The sequence below is a fragment of the Sorex araneus genome, chromosome 8 (assembly GCF_027595985.1).
Source record: "Sorex araneus isolate mSorAra2 chromosome 8, mSorAra2.pri, whole genome shotgun sequence".
NCBI classification, from domain to species: domain Eukaryota; kingdom Metazoa; phylum Chordata; class Mammalia; order Eulipotyphla; family Soricidae; genus Sorex; species Sorex araneus.
The window spans coordinates 49,572,900-49,589,998 of record NC_073309.1 but is presented as its reverse complement, the minus strand read 5'-3'; the positions used below and the strand labels follow the sequence as shown (position 1 = coordinate 49,589,998).

Below are 17,099 nucleotides of genomic sequence, written 5' to 3'. Positions count from 1 at the left end.
GAGCCCCCCAGTTCCCTCCCATACCGTTCACATCCGCTTTCCAGCCTCTGTCAGCCCCCCCACCCCACCCCAACGCGCTCCCTCCCTCCTCCCCTCGCCGGGGCTCCCCCTCCCCCACCCGCCGCCGCCCCCTCCCCCTCCCACATCCCCTCCCCGGCCCCCGCCCCCCCACCATGAGGATGATGGCCGCCGGCGCGGTGCACGGCCTCTTCACGGCCTCCGCGGCCCCGCAGCCGCCGCCGCCCCCGCCGCCGCCGCCGCAACCGCAGCCGCCCCAGCAGCCGTCGCCGCCGCCCCAGCAGCCGCCGCCGCCGCCGCAGCCGCCGCAGCAGCCGCCGCCGCAGCAGCCGCCGCCCCAGGCCCCCCCCATGGAGCCCGAGGCCCCGGATTCCCGCAAGAGGCCCCTCGAAACGCCGCCCGAGGTGGTCTGCACCAAGCGCAGCAACACGGGAGGTGAGAAAGGGCTGCGGCGGGGCGCGAGGCAGCGGGCCCGGGGCCTCGCCTTTCTCCATCCTCCGCCCTGCCCCCCGCGGACGGCAGGTGCAAGGGCCCCGGGGAGGGGACGGGGCGCCCCTCCCCAGCGCGGGGACCGGAGAGGGGCGTCGGGGAGGGGGTCGGACGCCCTTCCCCTCACGCGCCGGGCCGGGAGCTTTGTCTGCGTGGAGAGGGGCTGGGGGGAAGGGGGGGTCAGTGTCCTTGGGGAGGGGCGCCAAGGATGGGGGGGCGTGGGTACCCCGGGCGGGCGTCTCTGTGTCCTTGAGGGTGTGTGTTGTGACCCTCTGGGCCAGGGGTGTTCCCCGGGCCGGCGTGTCCCGGCCGTGGGGGAGGGGAGGGCGGAGCGAGGCCTGTGGCCCCGGAGCGTTCCAGCCTGGCTCCCCCGGGCTGTCTTGGGCCAGGGTTGTCCCCGCGCGCGCGCAGGACGCGTGTGTGGGCCACGGGCTTGTGGCGTGGTGCGTGGGACCGAGCCTGGGGCAGTGCGTTGGGGGGAAAGGAGGAGAAGATGGGTGTGTAGAACTGGGTGGGAGAAGGTGCCGGCAGAGACGTACCTGCGTGGAAAAGGGTGCCTGGGGATTGGGGGGCCCTGTGTGTCCTGGGACGGGGACATTAGGGATCGTGGCCGTGACAGGGAAGAGGGGGTGTGTGTATGGGGAGAGAGTCAGGCCAGGTGAGAGAGGCTCCGTTGATCAGACCCTTGGCTGACAAGGGGCCGTGTGTGGCATGCCAGGGTGTGTGGGGGTCGCTGAGCGGTGGCTTCGACGGACTTTGACAGGCAGAGGGTGTGGGTATGCCTCCGGGGAGGCTGACCTATGGTGGGACACCCGGAGGTGTGCAGAGGTGACATCAGGGGGGCGTGTGCGATGGGGGGAATAGGGGGAGGTGCCAAGGGTGTGTCGCGGGGAAAAGGACAGGGACCTGAAAAAGGAACCCAGGGGGTGCCTGTGTGTGACCCCCAGGTGTGGGCATCTGTGTCCAGATGGGGCTGCCCAGGGGGCCCCTTACTGTGGCTGTTGAGGAGGTGTGCTGGGAATCAGATGCGCAGCATGCAGGGGCTGCTCAGAGCTGTGGGGTTTGTTGGGGTCCTCCGAGCCCAGCCCTTTGGCTGCCTGGAAGGAGGGAGACTCCAGAGCAGCCGGCCTCTCTCTCGCCTCTCTCTCCTGGCGGCGGGCGCTCACCTTGGCCGAAATCTTCGCTTCCTCCGGCCCTTTCCTCCGGATGGGGAGGGATGGGCTGGAGGGATGGGCTGGCCTGGGCACTCCTCCACGCCCTGTCTGCACAGGGAGCCAGAGCTTGGGGGAGACCCCCCAGCCCCTCCCCTTCACACAAGCCCAGTCTATTCCTCCCCTCTCAGTGCCCCTGCCCCACCAGGTGGGAACAGGAATAGGGACCCCCCTGGCCAGTCTCCCAGGGTATCCAGCAGAAATTGGAGGAAAGGGAAGTGGGGGGAGGGGTGGGAGGGAGTTTCCTGTCCTTTCTTCCTGCTCCCCCACCCCCAGTGCACACATGAGTCTGTCCCTGCAGATTTCCTCCCTCCACCCTGCCCCACTGCCATTCCCAGACCTGCCAGAGGTCCCTAGAAACCACGGGACCCAGGTTTCTGAGCCCCAGTTCGCTGGGGGATTCCATCCTTCTCTTAAAGGGGCGGAAGTGCTCAGGATCCCAGAATCTCCACCGCGGGGAGGCTGCCAAGGACAGTCCTGTCCAAGTACTTGGCACCGCCTGCCAGTCGGGTGCTGAGATATGGGTTAATCTCCCAATACAGCTCTCCTGAGAGCAGATCGGGGCTGCTGCTTCCGATGAGGTAGACGGGGTTCAGTAAAACGCCGAGCACTTGCTGAGGTCATGGAGGAGGGCTGAGAATCTGTGGAATCCTGGGGTTCTCGGCTTCCCCACTGTGCAGACTCTCACCTCTGGACTCTCCCATTCCCCTCCCGGGGCATTCATGGGGAAACTGAGGCCTGGAGATACACAGGGGATTCCCTTCCTTCCCAGAGACCCTCAGGGTGCAGAACTGGACCAGGGTTTGGGATGATCAGCCCCAAACTACAGGCTCCTTCCACTAAGGATGCCTGGGTACACCCCACCTTTTTTCTGAGTCTCATTCTTACCACGAGGGACAGTTGCCACCACCCTCGCGCTCAGTGGCATGCATGTGGCACTTCAGTGAGCTCGCGCTGCAACCTGCGTGTAAGAATGATCAGTTTTGGGTTTGTTTGTTTTTTTCCTTTTCAGGTCACACCCAGCAATGTTCCCGGGTTACTCCTGGCTCTGCACTCAGGAATTACTCCTGGCAGTGCTCGGAGGACTCTGGGATGCTGGAGATCGAACCCAGATCAGCCTGGTCCAAGGCAAATGCCCTACTCATTGTACAATTGCTCCAGACCCTTGTTTTGTTTTTATGGGGCCACAACCAGCATTGTCAGGTATCACGCCTGCTCAGGAGATCATCTAGGGTGCTGGGAATTGAAGCCAGGTCAATTGTGTGCAAGGCAAATGCCCTACCTGCTGTACTCTCACTCTGGCCCCAAGAATGATCAGTTCTTACTGTGGTTGACATTGACAGCGTGGCCCAGTGCCCAGCTGGATTATGGAGAATGCAGGGCAGGGGCGTATCTTTAAGCCCTAAGGACCCCATCCTGTGGCTCATCTTCCCCATGTAAAAGCGAGGCCCAGAGAGGTTCAGGAACTGGCCCCCAGTCAGTCAACCGACAAAACACAGCTAAGTGATGGCTTCCACCCCAAGGAACGGGGTCCATGGTCTAGGGAACACTCCAGAGAGCTTTACTTCCTGGTGGTTAAAATGGGGCCCTCAGGGGTGAGGGTCTTGCTCAGGGTGTCGAGGTAGGTCATGTGGATGAAACTCTTGCAGCTGCTGATGCAGGAGGGAGTGCTAGGATCTTCAGGGCACCGTGACAGGCAGGCAAAGGCCGTGGGGAGTACCACGGAGAAGGCCACGGAGTTGAGGCCACAGGAGGGCCATGGAGGAGGCCACTGGGCGTGCCTTGGGGATGGAAGAGCGTGCTGTGCCCAAGATGGCTTGGCTTAAGAGTTGATTGGAAAACCCAATTGGGAATAACTGGGAGCAGTCAGTGACCCAGTCTGATGGGACAGAAATGTCCCCCCAGAGTACAGAGAACTCTTTTCTTTCCTCTTTCTCTCTTTTTCTTTCTTTCTTTCTTTCTTTCTTTCTTTCTTTCTTTCTTTCTTTCTTTCTTTCTTTCTTTCTTTCTTTCTTTCTTTCTCTCTTTCTTTCTCTTTCTTTCTCTCTCTCTTTTCTCTTTCTCTCTCTTTCTTTCTTTCTTTCTTTCTTTCTTTCTTTCTTTCTTTCTTTCTTTCTTTCTTTCTTTCTTTCTTTCTTTCTTTCTTTCTTTCTTTCCTTTCTTTCTTCCTTCCTTGGCTTTTTGTTTACCATACCCAGAAGTACAGAGCTACTCCTGGCTCTGTGCTTGGGGATCTCTCCCGGAAGTGCCCTGGCTACCCTATGGGTACCCTATGGGATGCCGAGGATTGAACCTGGGTTGGCTGGCTGCAAGGCAAACGCCCTCCCCACTGTACTTTCACTCCAGCCCTGAGAACTCTCTTTTTTAAAAAAGCAATATTTATTCTATGTTTGGGGGTCCATACTCAGCAATGCTCTGGAGTTACGCCTAGCTCTGCACTCAGAAATTATCCTGGCAGTGCTCAGGAGAACCATATGGAATGCCAGGGACCGAATCAAGGTCTGTGTGCAAGGCAAGCATCTTACCCGCTGTAACACCCCAGCCCTGGGAATTCTTTTAATGGGTGGGGGTCTCCTAAGCAGGGCTCAGGGGGCCTGGGCACCCTTTCTGGTGATACTTGCCCGGCTCTGCATCCCTGAATGCTTGGTGCTCCAGCCTGGTCTGCAGTGCTGCTCAGATCCTGCTGTCTGTGGGATGACCAAGCTAACCCCTGGCGGTGCTTAGGGGCGGGGGCTACCTTGAGGTGCCAGGGATTGAATTTCAGTTCTTACATGAATAAGTCATGAGCTCCAGCTTCCAGCTCTCATCCTGTACCTGGTGAGAACTCTTTGAGGGGGGTGCGTGTGCAGGGACTCCTAAGCAGTGCTCAGGGAACCAGGAGAACCACTGAGCGTTTCATAGTCAACACAGTACTCAGTACTTGGTAGCAGGGATCAAACCAGGTTGGCCGCATACAAGGCATGTGCCTTACCCCTTGTATTATCTCTGTGTCAGTCCCCCCGACACCCCCCTGGCGCCCCCCAACACCACATGGCTTCGGTGGCTTCATTACCCCGACTCCCCATACTTCTCTTGTGCCCCTCCCCCCCGTTACCCCTGTATACCCAGGAATAGCAACTCACAAACATCCACCCCCAAGCATAACACAACCTCCAGGTCCCACCAGGTCCTGGTCCCAGTGCCCTTTATGGTACTTGCAGGCACATGAGGCAGTACTCAGGGCTCACTCTCATTGGTGCTCAGAGAACTATATGCGGTGCCGGGAATCGAACCAAGGTCAGTGACATGTGAGGCAAGCGCCCTACCTGCCGTCCTAGCTCTTGGAACCTTAGTGTCCCTCACTCTATTTTCATTTTTTCGACTTTTGGGGTAACACCTGGTGATGCCCAGAGATTCCTCCTGGCTCTGCTCTCAGGAATTACTCCCTGGCATTGTTCGGGGGACCATACGGGATGCTGAGGATTGAACCCGGGTCTCCAGTGTGGAAGGCAAACACCCTATCCACTATGCTATCACTGTCCGGCCCTGTCCTGTTCTCTTGAGGAAAACCAGTACCACAGGTGTGATGGCCCTAGAGAAACCGTCTCCTTTCTGGTTAATAGGAGGGAAACTCTGGCAAATAATTTCACTGCTCTGAGCCCCATCCCCCTCCTTTGCAAATGGGGCCCCTAAGAGCTAGCTCCCTGGGGGCTCTGTGTGGACTCTGTGGGTTTGTGTCTGTGAAGTGCACGGCTCCCAGCCGGGCTCGGGATGGTCCTGGAGGAACAATGGTTGTGGTTCTTATTACTGTTAGTTAAGGCAGGGGACACCACATCCAGTGGTGTTCAAAGCTTATTCCTGGTTCTCTGCTCAGGGACCCCTCGCTGTGGTGCTCAGGGGATTATACGCAGTGCTGGGACTGGACTCGGGGCGGCCCAGTGCACGGTCAGCGCCTTAACCCTAGTGCTATCCCTCGGGCCACGTTGTCACTATTCTTCCCCGGGCTGCTGAGGATGGCAGAGTTGTCTCGGCCGCCAGTGACCCTTCCTTCCCCAGAGGCCTTCCTCTCACCCGGAGACAGTGTCACAACTTCAGGGCAGGGTCACACCTCCACCATGGTGTCCCTGCACCAGCTGAGGTTGTATAGCATTTCTCACACCCAGCTGGGTGAGACCTCACGCGCTGACTTCACTGGCCCGGCGGGCCACGCCCCCGCCACGCCCCTGCCACGCCCACACCGCCTCCTCTTGGCTCTCTGAGACCCTGGTAACTGAGCACAGCCCGCAGACCCCTCTTGTCCCCCACCCCTCCAGAACACAGACCACGAGTCCGCCGCCCCCCCTGCACGAGAGCAGGCTGTCTGCACATTGCACCCCAACTCTGGTTCCCCCAGATAGACTGTCACTTGGAAACACCTCTACCCCACTGGCTCTGGACTACGGGTTAATGACCTCTGTGGGATGGGAACTACTTTCCAGGGGCCGTTCTATGGAGCGATAGCACAGCGGATAGGGCGTTTGCCTTGCACGTGGCCGACCAGGGTTCGATTCCCAGCATCCCATATGGTCCCCTGAGCACCTCCAGGGGCAGTTCCTGAGTGCGGAGCCAGGAGTGACCCCTGTACATCGCCAGGTGTGACCCAAAAAGCAAAAAAAAAAAAAAAAAGCAGATACCACAGAGATTCCAGGGGCCATTCTGAATCAAAAGCAACGCCCCAAATCTGACAGTGAGGTAGAATCGTGTTTTTGTTTAGTTTGGTTTTGATTTAGTTTTGGGGCCCCACCCGGCAGTGCTGGTGGGGGGGCTGTCACTATCAGGCTGTGTTCTGGGGACATTGCATGCAAAGCATGAGCTCAGCCCTCTGAGCCGTCTCCCTGGCCCCTTTTGTTTGTTGGTTTTTACTGGGTTTGGGGAACCACACCCAGTGGTGCTCAGGGGCTATTTTCAGTTAGGTGGTTTTTGGATTGTTCCTGGTGGGGTTCAGGGAACTGCAGGATGTGGGAGATCACAGTCCAGCATGCAGAGCCTGCTCTCCAGCGCTCCAAGCCACCCCAGATCCCCAGGTCCCCAGAAGCATTCATTCCTGAGGGGCTGGGGGCAACCAGAAGCAGAGGGGACAAGGTCACCTGTGCGTGGGAGCTGGAGTTGGTATCTTCACTTTGGGGTGGCCCTTCATGGATCACAGGGACTTCCAGGACTCTAAGGGGTTTGAGGGCAGGGGGAGGAGCAGGGATGATTGCCGGTAAGTTCTGGCTTAGGCGGGAGGCGAGCCTTGGTCTGGGTTGGAATGCCAGTCTGAGTCTGGGGGTTCCGCTGACGTGTGTGAGCTTCGGTTGAGGCCTGAGAACTCAAGGCCTGAGGAGGGGTGGGGGGCAGGGGGTGCACGTGGAAGGAAGTGCCCCCAACCGGGAGGACAGAGAGAAGATTTTTATTTTACTTCTTGTTAGACTTGGGGGTCACACTTGGCAGTGCTCAGGGGTTACTGCTGGCTCTGCTCTCAGGAGTCACTCCTGGCGGTTCTCCCAGGGACCCTGTGGGATGCTGGGGATTGAGCCCAGGTCAGCCTCGTGCAAGGCAGACCCTCCCTGCTGAACTATTGCTCTGGCTCGTCAGACAGGAGAGTCTAGAGAGTCTAGGACACCTTGGCAGCCACAGCAACATGACAGAAACCCCAAGTTCTGGGCTACTGTGGGCGGAGACCCCATTGCTCTCCTCCGGACCAGCCTGAAGAGCTGGGGACAGGGCCCCCCGAACACCCAGGGAGTGCTTTAGGAGTTCACAGCCAGGCTTGTTGCAAAAGGGGTCCTCCTCAGCAGTGCTCAGGGGACCCTGGGGCCATTCCCCGTGTGATCCTCGGCCCACCGGGCTGAGCACTTCAGTGCTCGGGTTAGAGCGTTTGGAGCTGTTCAGTCCCTGCAGTACTCAGGGGCTCTCCAGCTTACACCTAGCAGCTCTTGGGGCGGGGGTCCTTGTGGGGCTGGGGTTCAAACTCAGTGGTTCCTGCAGAGCACATGCCACAGACACATACCCACACACACACACACACACACACACACACACACACACACACACACACACACACCCCTCAACTACAGTCCAAGGACAGAGTTTTGGTTTCATTTTTGCATTGGGTTGAGAGCCACACCCCGTGGTGCTCAGGGGCTACTTGAGTCACTCCTGGCGAGGCCCAAGGAGCACTGTGGTGCTGGGGATCAAACCCGAGTTGCCCCCGTGCTAGCACGCACCTTACCCCCTGGACTATCTTTCTAGTCTCAGACAGGTTCTTCCTTTGGAGAGGAGCCACACCTGATAGTGCTCAGGGATCACTCCTGGCAGGTTTGATCCTGGGGGACCTGATGGCATGGCGGGGATTGAACCTGGATCAGCCGTGTGCGAGGCAAATGCCCTTGCCCCTGTACTATCGCTCCAGCCCCTCAAACTCCAATTATTCACAATTGTTTTTCTTAGTTTTGGGTGCCAGACCGAGCAGTATTTTGGGGCTATTTCCCTGCTCTGTGCTCCTGGCGATGCCTTTAACCGGATCACCCCCAGGCCTGCTGCGGTGAGGTTTGAGAACATTCCTAGACTTTCAGGGGTTTCACTGGGGGGGGACGCACGTGATGTAGTGCTAGAGGGTGAGGGTGGGGGGAGCCCAGGGCCTCACACACGTGCCTGGCATGTGCTACACCACTGGAGGGCCCTCCCCTCACCTCTCTGATGGCTTCGAAACGCCCTCTTGAAACAGATGTTTTTACGTGTTCAAAGTGAGTGGGTTAAACGCTTGATTTAATCTGTCTTTTTTCCTGCCACATCCCCAGATCCCTGAAACTAGGTGTAGCACTTGGTGGGGGTTGTTCAGGAGGTTTTGCAGAAGGGAGAGAGGAAGGAGGGAGAGGAGAAGGGAGTGCACACGAAGGAGACATGGGACCGGGGTGGGAGAGAGTACAGTGGGGAGGGCACCCGCCTTGCATGCAGCACCCCCAGGTTACATCCTGGGATTCCACAGGGTCCCCCGAGTACCTCTAGGAGTAATGTCCTAGCACCGGCTAGGTGGCCTATAGACAGACAAACAACCAAAACCAGATATCCAAGGACGCATGAATGGGTCAAGAAGCTGTGGTTTATGTTAGCACTGTCACTGTAGCACTGTCATCCCCGTTGTTCATCAATTTGTTCGAGTGGGCACCAGTAACATCTCCATTGTGAGACTTCTTGTTACTATTTTTGGCAGATCGACTACGCCACGGGGAGCTTACCAGGCTCTGCCGTGCGGGCGGGATACTCTTGGTAGCTTGCCGGGCTCTCTGAGAGGGACGGAGGAATCGAACCTGGGTCGGCTGCGTGCAAGGCAAACGCCCTACCCGTTGTGCTTATGTTACACAGTGGAATATTTCTATTTCCATAGAGCCATGAGGAAAGATGAAATGTTTCAGTGTGCCACTGGGTGGATCGAACTGGAGCCAAACAAAACAAAACAAAAACAGTGGGGGGGAGGTGGGGAGCAGGGAGTTTGAGGTATACCCAAGCGGGAGGTGGAGGAGGATTCATCTCTGTGAGAGAGAGCCCACCGACCTTAAGAAACAGGGGAAAGCAAGCCTGGGCAGGGGCTGGAGTGATAGAGCAGTGGGTAGGGCGCTTACCTTTCACGCTGCCGACCTGGATTCTATCCCCAGCCTCCCATAAGAGTCCCTCCAAACTGCTGGGAATGATCCCTGAGTGCAGAGCCAGGAGTAACGCCTGAGAACAGTTGGGTGTGTCCCCAAAGCACCCTCCCCACATAGACACCAAAAAAATATATACATATATCCAGCTTGGTCAGCTCCCAGGGTGAGGATAATGAAAGGAGGTTTCCCAATAGAATCCCAAACCCCAGAGATTCACTTCTCCCCACAGAACCTTCAGTGCCAGACACCGATGGTGAAAATCTTACTTGTATCAGGCCGGAGAGATAGTTACAGCAGAGATGGCACTTGCCCTGCACGTGACAGACCCTCATTCAATCCCTGGTACCCCATATAGTACCCTGAGCCCCACCAGGAGTGATCCCTGAATGCAGAGCTAGCAGTAAGCTCTGAGCACCACCAGGTTACCCGCCTCCCGCTCTGAAAAGAAAAGAAAAGAAAAGAAAAGAAAAGAAAAGAAAAGAAAAGAAAAGAAAAACCCACAACAGAATCTTGTGTGCATGATTCAATGGCTTGAGCACAGGGTTTGCGTTCGGGTGGCCCAGGACTCTATCATTGGCATTACAAGGTCCCCCAAGCACTTCTGGCTGTGGCCCACCCAAACCCAAATAACAGTAATAGTTGTGAGAGTGAGGATGAGGGCATCAGACATTTGTCAAATGTTTCTACGCCCTAAATCTGAGGTTTTCAAATGCAGCTGTATACACAGGCATTGTTGCATGAGGATAAGGGTTGAAACTGGGGCCAGGGAGGTGGCTTAGAGGGTGGAGAGTACAAAGCCCCAGGTTTGATCCCTGGCATTGCATGGTTCTGAGCACCATCAGGTATGATCCCTGCCCACCCAAAATTCAAGAGCCATTTCCCTGGCCCATGCAAAGTACTTGACAGTTCATAGTTGACTGAATCATCAGTAACCCTGAGAAGGTGTGTTAGCTTGTCCCCATTTTGCAGGTGGGCAAGTGGAGAGATCCAGAAAGGTTCCATGACTTGCTCAGGGCCACCCAGCCTGCCATGACAGAAGACTCACTCGGTCTCAGGCTGGTACTGCCTTGTCCTGTAGAAACCCTCAGACAGTACTGGGGGGAGCCCAAGAAAGCCAGAAATTGGATGGGGGCACCCCTAGTCTTCTTCAGAGGAAATAAATGTTTCTTGTATTCAAAAAGGACCAGGAGGTGGGCAGTGACGAGATGGTATAGCAGCAAAGAAGGTGTTTGACACTGCATATGTTCCCTCGAACCTGGCCAGGAGTGACCCCTGAGCACCACTGGGTGTGACCCAAAATCTAAAAAAATTTTTTTTAAAGAGATAGCAGGGGTGGGGGTATGGAGCGTGGAGCTACAGTGCAGCAAGCTGGGAGGACGTCTGCCTTGCATGTGGCTGACCTAGATTCAATCCCTGGCACCCCATCTGGTCGTCTGAGCACTGCCAGGAGTAATTACTGATGTAACAGCCGGGAGTAACCCCTGAGCACTGCCAGGTGTGGGTTTCCCCCTAGAAAAAAAGATACTGGGGTAAAGTTGTGAGGGGAAGGAGAGTGTCCCCATGCCATCTCCTTCCCCATATTTTTGTTTGTTTGGGGGCCCACCCAGTTGTGCTCAGGACTTACTCTTGGCTCTGCATTCAGGGATCACTCCTGGCCGGCTCGGGGGACCAGATGGAATGCCGGGGATCGGACCTGGGTCAGCTGCATGCAAGGCAAGCACCCTCCCCGCTGGACTATCTCTCTGGTCCCTCCCTGCTCATCTTATTGAACGTTCAAGTGGTAGAAAACTGAGCCTCCATTTCAGTAACAGGTTTTGGGGCAGGGCCGGGCAAGGGGTACCTCTGTGAGCAGGAAGGAAAGTGAGCTAGGAGCGGGAGCAGTGAGAATGAGTGATAGGAATGTGCCCTGGATGTAATGATCTTAATGGGCTTAATGGGTGGATGAGGAAAGTCTAAGAGGATTGAGGGAAGCTCAGAGCAACCCCTTAATTCTGCACCCCCCATGCCTCCCAGCCATATCCTCCCCCTCCCCCTAAACCCTCCATTTAACACCTCAGGAAATCTAGAACCTTTCATCTTAAGAGATCAGGTGGAGATGGGCAGAACACCCCCCACCCCCACCCAGTCAGTTGCTCCCTGATCCATTCTGTATGTTGCAGTAATGGAGGGTGTTGGGGGATTGTTTGTTTGGGGGCTACGCTGGGCTTGATGCCCAGAGAACTGTGTGGCATTAGGGATCGGACCCAGGGCTCCCACATGCAGATTCTGTCCACCAGTCTTTTGAGCTATCTCTCTGGCTCCTCGACTTTTTTGGGGGGTTTGGGCCACACTCGGTGGTACTCAGGGCTCACTGCTGGCGGGGAATCCCGTGCAGTGCCGTGGAATCATAGTAGGTTTGCCCATGTACAAGGCTACACTCTCCCTCTAGACTCAACTTTTTCTTCTAAGCAGATAAAACTTTTGTTTTGATTTGGGGCCACACCTGACTATGCTCAGTGACTATTCCCCCGTTCTGTGCTCAGGAGTCACTCCTGGCAATATTCAGGGGATCAATTCGGTGCTGGGGTTTTAGTCTAAGGTTGGCCACATGCAAGGCAAGCAACGTATCTCCTATTCTACTTCTTTGACTCATTAAATATCATCACTGTCACTGTCATCCCATTGCTCATTGATTTGCTTGAGCGGGCACCAGTAACGTTTCCATTGTGAGACTTCTTGTTACTGTTTTTGGCATATCGAATACGGCACAGGTAGCTTGCCAGGCTCTGCTGTGGGGACGAGATACTCTCGGTAGCTTGCTGGGCTCTCCGAGAGGAGCAGAGGAACCAAACCCAGGTCGGCTACATGCAAGGCAAACGCCCTACCCACTGTGCTATTGCTCCAGCCCACTCATTAAATAAATAAATATATATATAATATGTAAAATACACATATGTGTGTATATATATACACACACAAATATATATATATACATGTATATATATTTAGGAACTGGAATGATAGTACAGCACATGCGGCTGACCTGGGCTCTATCCCTGGCACCCTCTGTCCTCCCCTGAGTGGAGTGATCCTTCAGGAGTGATCCCTGAGCACCGCTGAGTGTGGCCTCCAAAATAAAACTATTCAGAGAAAAACAATTTTTCGTTCTTGTTTTGGATCACACCGAACTGTGCTTAGGGTTCCAGTGGTGCTCGGGGCCCTGTAGTCAGGGATTAATCTGGAGGGCTTGGGGGATCATATGGGGTGCCAAGGATCGAGCCTGGGTTAGCTGTATGCAAGCAAATGCCCTCCCCACTGTACTATCACTCTGGCCCATGGACAACAATTTTTAATGTCTCACATGAAACTCCAACATATAGGCTGGGGAGATGTCACAAAGCCCCCTGAGTTTGATTCTTAGCATCACATACTATCCCCCCCCCCAAGTACCACTTGCCGTAGCCCTGGCATCCCGCAGCGTAAGCAACAATGTGTCACCAGTTCAGACACTGAAAGGCCAACCTACACAGTCAGCACAGCCTGATGGAGTGTCACCGGACATATTCCCCAGGCCCCTTAAACACTGATCAGGAGCATGTGAACACCCCCGAGTGCACACACACACATGCATACACAACACAAACACACAAAAAGAAAAAGTTGTAAAACCACACAGTGGTCAGAGAGCCTCACCTTTCGTTTTTTGTTTTTGGGCCACACCTGGCAGTGTTCAGGGCCTCACTCCTGGCTCTGCACTCATCAATCAATCCTGGTGGGGCTCAGGGGACCCTGTGGGGTGCTGGAGATCAAACCTGGGTGAGCCACGTGCAAGGCAAGTGCCCGCCTTACTGTGCCTTGAACCAGCCTGAGGCTTCACTTTTGGGAGCAGAGTGGCCTCACTTCCCTCCTTTACCTCCCTGTAGTGGGCACTGCCAAGGGACTCCGACCCACGTGGCTCTCTCTGCTACATTGTTCAAAGGTATAAAATGATAAAATGGGGACAATCTCCTTCAGATGCTTGAGGAAAACTTTATTTAAGGAGGGCCTAGGAAACATGAGGGATGTTTTGGGAGAGAAGTTCAGGAATAGGAGAATGTGCAAAGGCCCTGAGGGTGTGTGTGTGTGTCGGGGGTGGGGTTCTGGAGAATAAGAGGAAATTGTGTCTAGAGCTCCTCCAGGAAGACGAAGACTCACTGGGTAGGTGGGTGGAACCAAATTGAATGTAAAGGTTCTTCTAAAGAGAGCACTGTAGCACTGTCGTCCTGTTGTTCATCGATTTTTTCAAGCGGGCACCAGTAATGTCTCCATTGTGACTGTGTTTAGCATATCGAATATGCCACGGGTAGCTTACCAGGCTCTGCCATGTGGGCGGGATACTCTCGGTAGCTTGCCGGGCTCTCCGAGAGGGACAGAGGAATTGAACCAGGTCGGCCTTGTGCAAGGCAAACGCCCCACCCGCTGTGCTGTCGCTCCAGTCCAGGCACTAGAATATCTATTCTGGAAGGATTTAGGACCAACTGTGTTAGAGGATTAGGTTAAGGCAGAAACATGGTCCACCAAGTAGGGCAGGCACAACAGGAAGGGCGATTGCTTGCATGTGGCCAACCTGGGTTTGATCCCCAGCACTTCATATGTTTCCCCCAAGCCCACCAGGAGTGATCCCTGAGTCAGAGAAAGAAAAACCCTGAGAATTGCTGGGTGTGGCCCAAAAACAAGCAGAAAAAGAGTTCAAGCACAGAATTTGCATGTGGGAGCCCTAGGTTTGGTCCCTGGCACCGCACAGTCCCCTGAGCACTGCAGGAAGTGAGCATTGGCTGGAGGGATGCCCAGGTACCCTCAAGAGGAGAAATAAATAGGGTCCAGGCAGATGATCAAATGGCCGGGGATCGTCCTTTGGCATAGCCCAGAGTCTTGGTTCTATCCCTGGTAATGCATGGTCCTATAAGTGTAGCCATGAGTCGCCCTGAGCACTGCTGAGTGTGGCCCAAAAACAAAAAAGGAAGAAAAGAAGATCAGGGTCAGAGCAATAGTCAGCAGGGAGGGTGTTTGCCTTGCATACAACTGACCAGGTTCAATTCCAGCATCCCATATGGCCCCCTGAGCCCCTCCAGGAGTAATTCCTGAGTGCCGAGCCAGGAGTGACCCATGAGCATCACCAGGTATGACCCCAAGCCCCCCCAAAAAAAATCAGTGTCAGTTGTGATCTCAAGGCTAAAATACCAACCCAGGGCTGCATTGCGTCCTGCACTGTCCTTGAGCCAGACGGTCCTTGACTGCCAGCGCAGAGGCAGTTAACAAAGAAGGGCCAAGGAGGAGCAGAATTGCTGCCGGTTCTGGAGCCCTGGGATGGCCAAGCGGTCAGTGGCCTTGCACGGTGGCCCTCTGTGCCTTCAGGTCCTCTTGGTCAAAGTGGAGGCCCTGGGACTGGCGTGGTAGTGCAGTGGGGAGTAATTCCTGAGTGCAGAGCCAAGAGCAAGCTGGGTGTGGCCCCAAAGTGAAAAAGTGGAGCTCATTTCCCCCCACCCCAACTCCCAGCTAACCCTGGAGGTTGGGGGAGAGCGTGTGACTGCATATGCGGGAGCCTGAGTTCCATCCTGACGCCTTCCACCACCACCCGCTGCACCCTGAGAACCTCAGCACCACGCCCGAGCACAGCCCTCACTTCTTCCCCTCACCCGTAGCTGCTTCCCCTGAGCATCATCACCTCTGGCCTGGATGTGGCAGCCCCTGCTCTGCACCCCTAGCTCTTGCTTGCACCCCTTGCTTCTCAAAGTCCACTCCCTTGGGTCCGTCAGAGGGATGGGACCCACACCAGTCACTTTCCTCTGCTCTGCACCTCCTGTACTGCCCCCAGACTTAGCATAAGAGCCTGAGATCGAGGAGAAAGGTGCTTGGGGGTGGGGTGGGCCACAAGCCTACCTTGTGTGGTCCTTCCCTCTCCCCTTCTCTCTCACTCAACCTCTTCATCACCTTCCAACCACCAGAGCTCACTCTACCCCAGGGCGTTTGCACTGGCTCCCTTCGCCCTCCGCAGTTGGGCACAGGTGTTAATAGGCATTCAGAGCATGGACCAGGATGGGCTATCTCAGACCTATCTCCTACTGGCTGTATGATCTTGAGCAGCTTCTTCACCTTTGTTTCCTCATTTATAGAATTTCTATAGGGGTGATGGGGTAAAGGATGCTAGTGATTCTGGGGCCTGAATGTGCATGCAGGAGCTCAAGCCCAGGACCTCACACCTCCAAAGCATGTGCTTGCCAGGTTGAGCCACCTGCCTGGCCTCAGAATGTTTCCCTCCTCTATTCTGTTTCCTATTGGGAGGGGTTGCGGACCACAACCAGCTGTGCTCAGGGAATCACCACCAGGAGCTTGGGGGCCCCTGTGCAGTGCTGGGACTCAACCACGGTCCACTGTGTGCAAGGCAAGCGCCTTACCTGCTGTACTATCTCTCCAGCCCTCTTGCATTCTTTCTTTCTTTCTTTCTTTCTTTCTTTCTTTCTTTCTTTCTTTCTTTCTTTCTTTCTTTCTTTCTTTCTTTCTTTCTTTTTTTTTTTTTGCTTTTTTTGGGTCACACCCAGTGATTACTCAGGGGTCACTCCTGGCTTTGCACTCAGGAATTACCCCTGGCCGTGCTCAGGGGACCATATGGGATGCTGGGAATCGAACCCGGGTCGGCCGCGTGCAAGGCAAACACCCTACCAGCTGTGCTATCACTCCAGCCCCTCTTTCTTTCTCTTTCTTTCTTTCTTTCTTTCTTTCTTTCTTTCTTTCTTTCTTTCTTTCTTTCTTTCTTTCTTTCTTTCTTTCTTTCTCTGTCTTTCTTCCTTCCTTCCTTTCTTCCTTTTCCTTCCTTCCTTTTCCTTCCTTTCTTTTCCTTTCCTTTCTCTCCTTCCTCCTCTCTGTCTTCTTTTCTTTTCTTTTTAGTTTTTGGGCCACACCTGGTCATGCTCAGGGCTCACTCCTGGCTCTCTGTTCAAGGATCATTCCTGGCAGGCTCAGGAGACCATATGAGGGTCCAGGGATCAAACCCAAGTCAGCCACATGTAAGGCCCTCCTTGCTAGGTACTATCGCTCCAGCCCGTCTTCTTTTTTTTTACAGTACTTCCCTTATATGGTCCGTGTTAAAATGACGAGCACTCTTCTTTGGGAAGTGCTAAGCTGAGTCAGAACTAGCAGAAGTGTTGGCTCAGCAGCGATGCTGTCCCCTGCATCCTTCTGGACGTCTGGCCCTGTCGCTCAATTTCCCTCCACAGCCACTTCTGTCACCCCACATCCTTTGTGGGGTTTTTTGTGCTTTTCATGCTAGGACATAAAACATACAGCTAGGCTCCATTAGAAGCAGGTAGCTGAACCCGCTCTTGGCGGAATCACTGTCACCCTTGTCTGCCCTCCTGGGGCAGGCGTGAGGTCTGTCTTTTCGGTGACTGTTTGGAGGAAGCGTTGCCAAGCATGTATCCTGGAGCTGGGGTTTGTGGCTAGGAGGAGAGAAGGATGAACAACATTTGTTCTCACTCTCTCTGGCATTTTGGGCCATACCTGGTGATGCTCAGGGGTTATTCCTGGCTCTGCACTCAGGAATTACTCCTGGTAGTGCTCAGGGCCATGTGGGATACGGGGGATCAAACTTGAGTCAGCAGTGTGCAAGGCAAGCGCCCTTCCCACTGTATCATCACTCTGGTCTCCTTCCTTCCTTCCTTCCTTCCTTCCTTCCTTCCTTCCTTCCTTCCTTCCTTCCTTCCTTCCTTCCTTCCTTCCTTCC

At 55.2% G+C, this 17,099-nt stretch overlaps 1 protein-coding gene across 1 annotated transcript in view; it reads left to right on the top strand.

Moving 5' to 3' along the window:
- The first annotated feature begins 247 nt into the window (after window positions 1-247).
- NOVA2 (NOVA alternative splicing regulator 2) overlaps window positions 248-17,099 on the top strand; it is a 36,733-nt gene continuing 19,881 nt past the window's right edge. Inside the window, exon 1 of the mRNA XM_004607809.2 lies at window positions 248-453. Coding sequence (XP_004607866.2) covers window positions 369-453 — 85 coding nt within the window. The 5' untranslated portion in view covers window positions 248-368. The remainder of the gene's footprint in view (window positions 454-17,099) is intronic.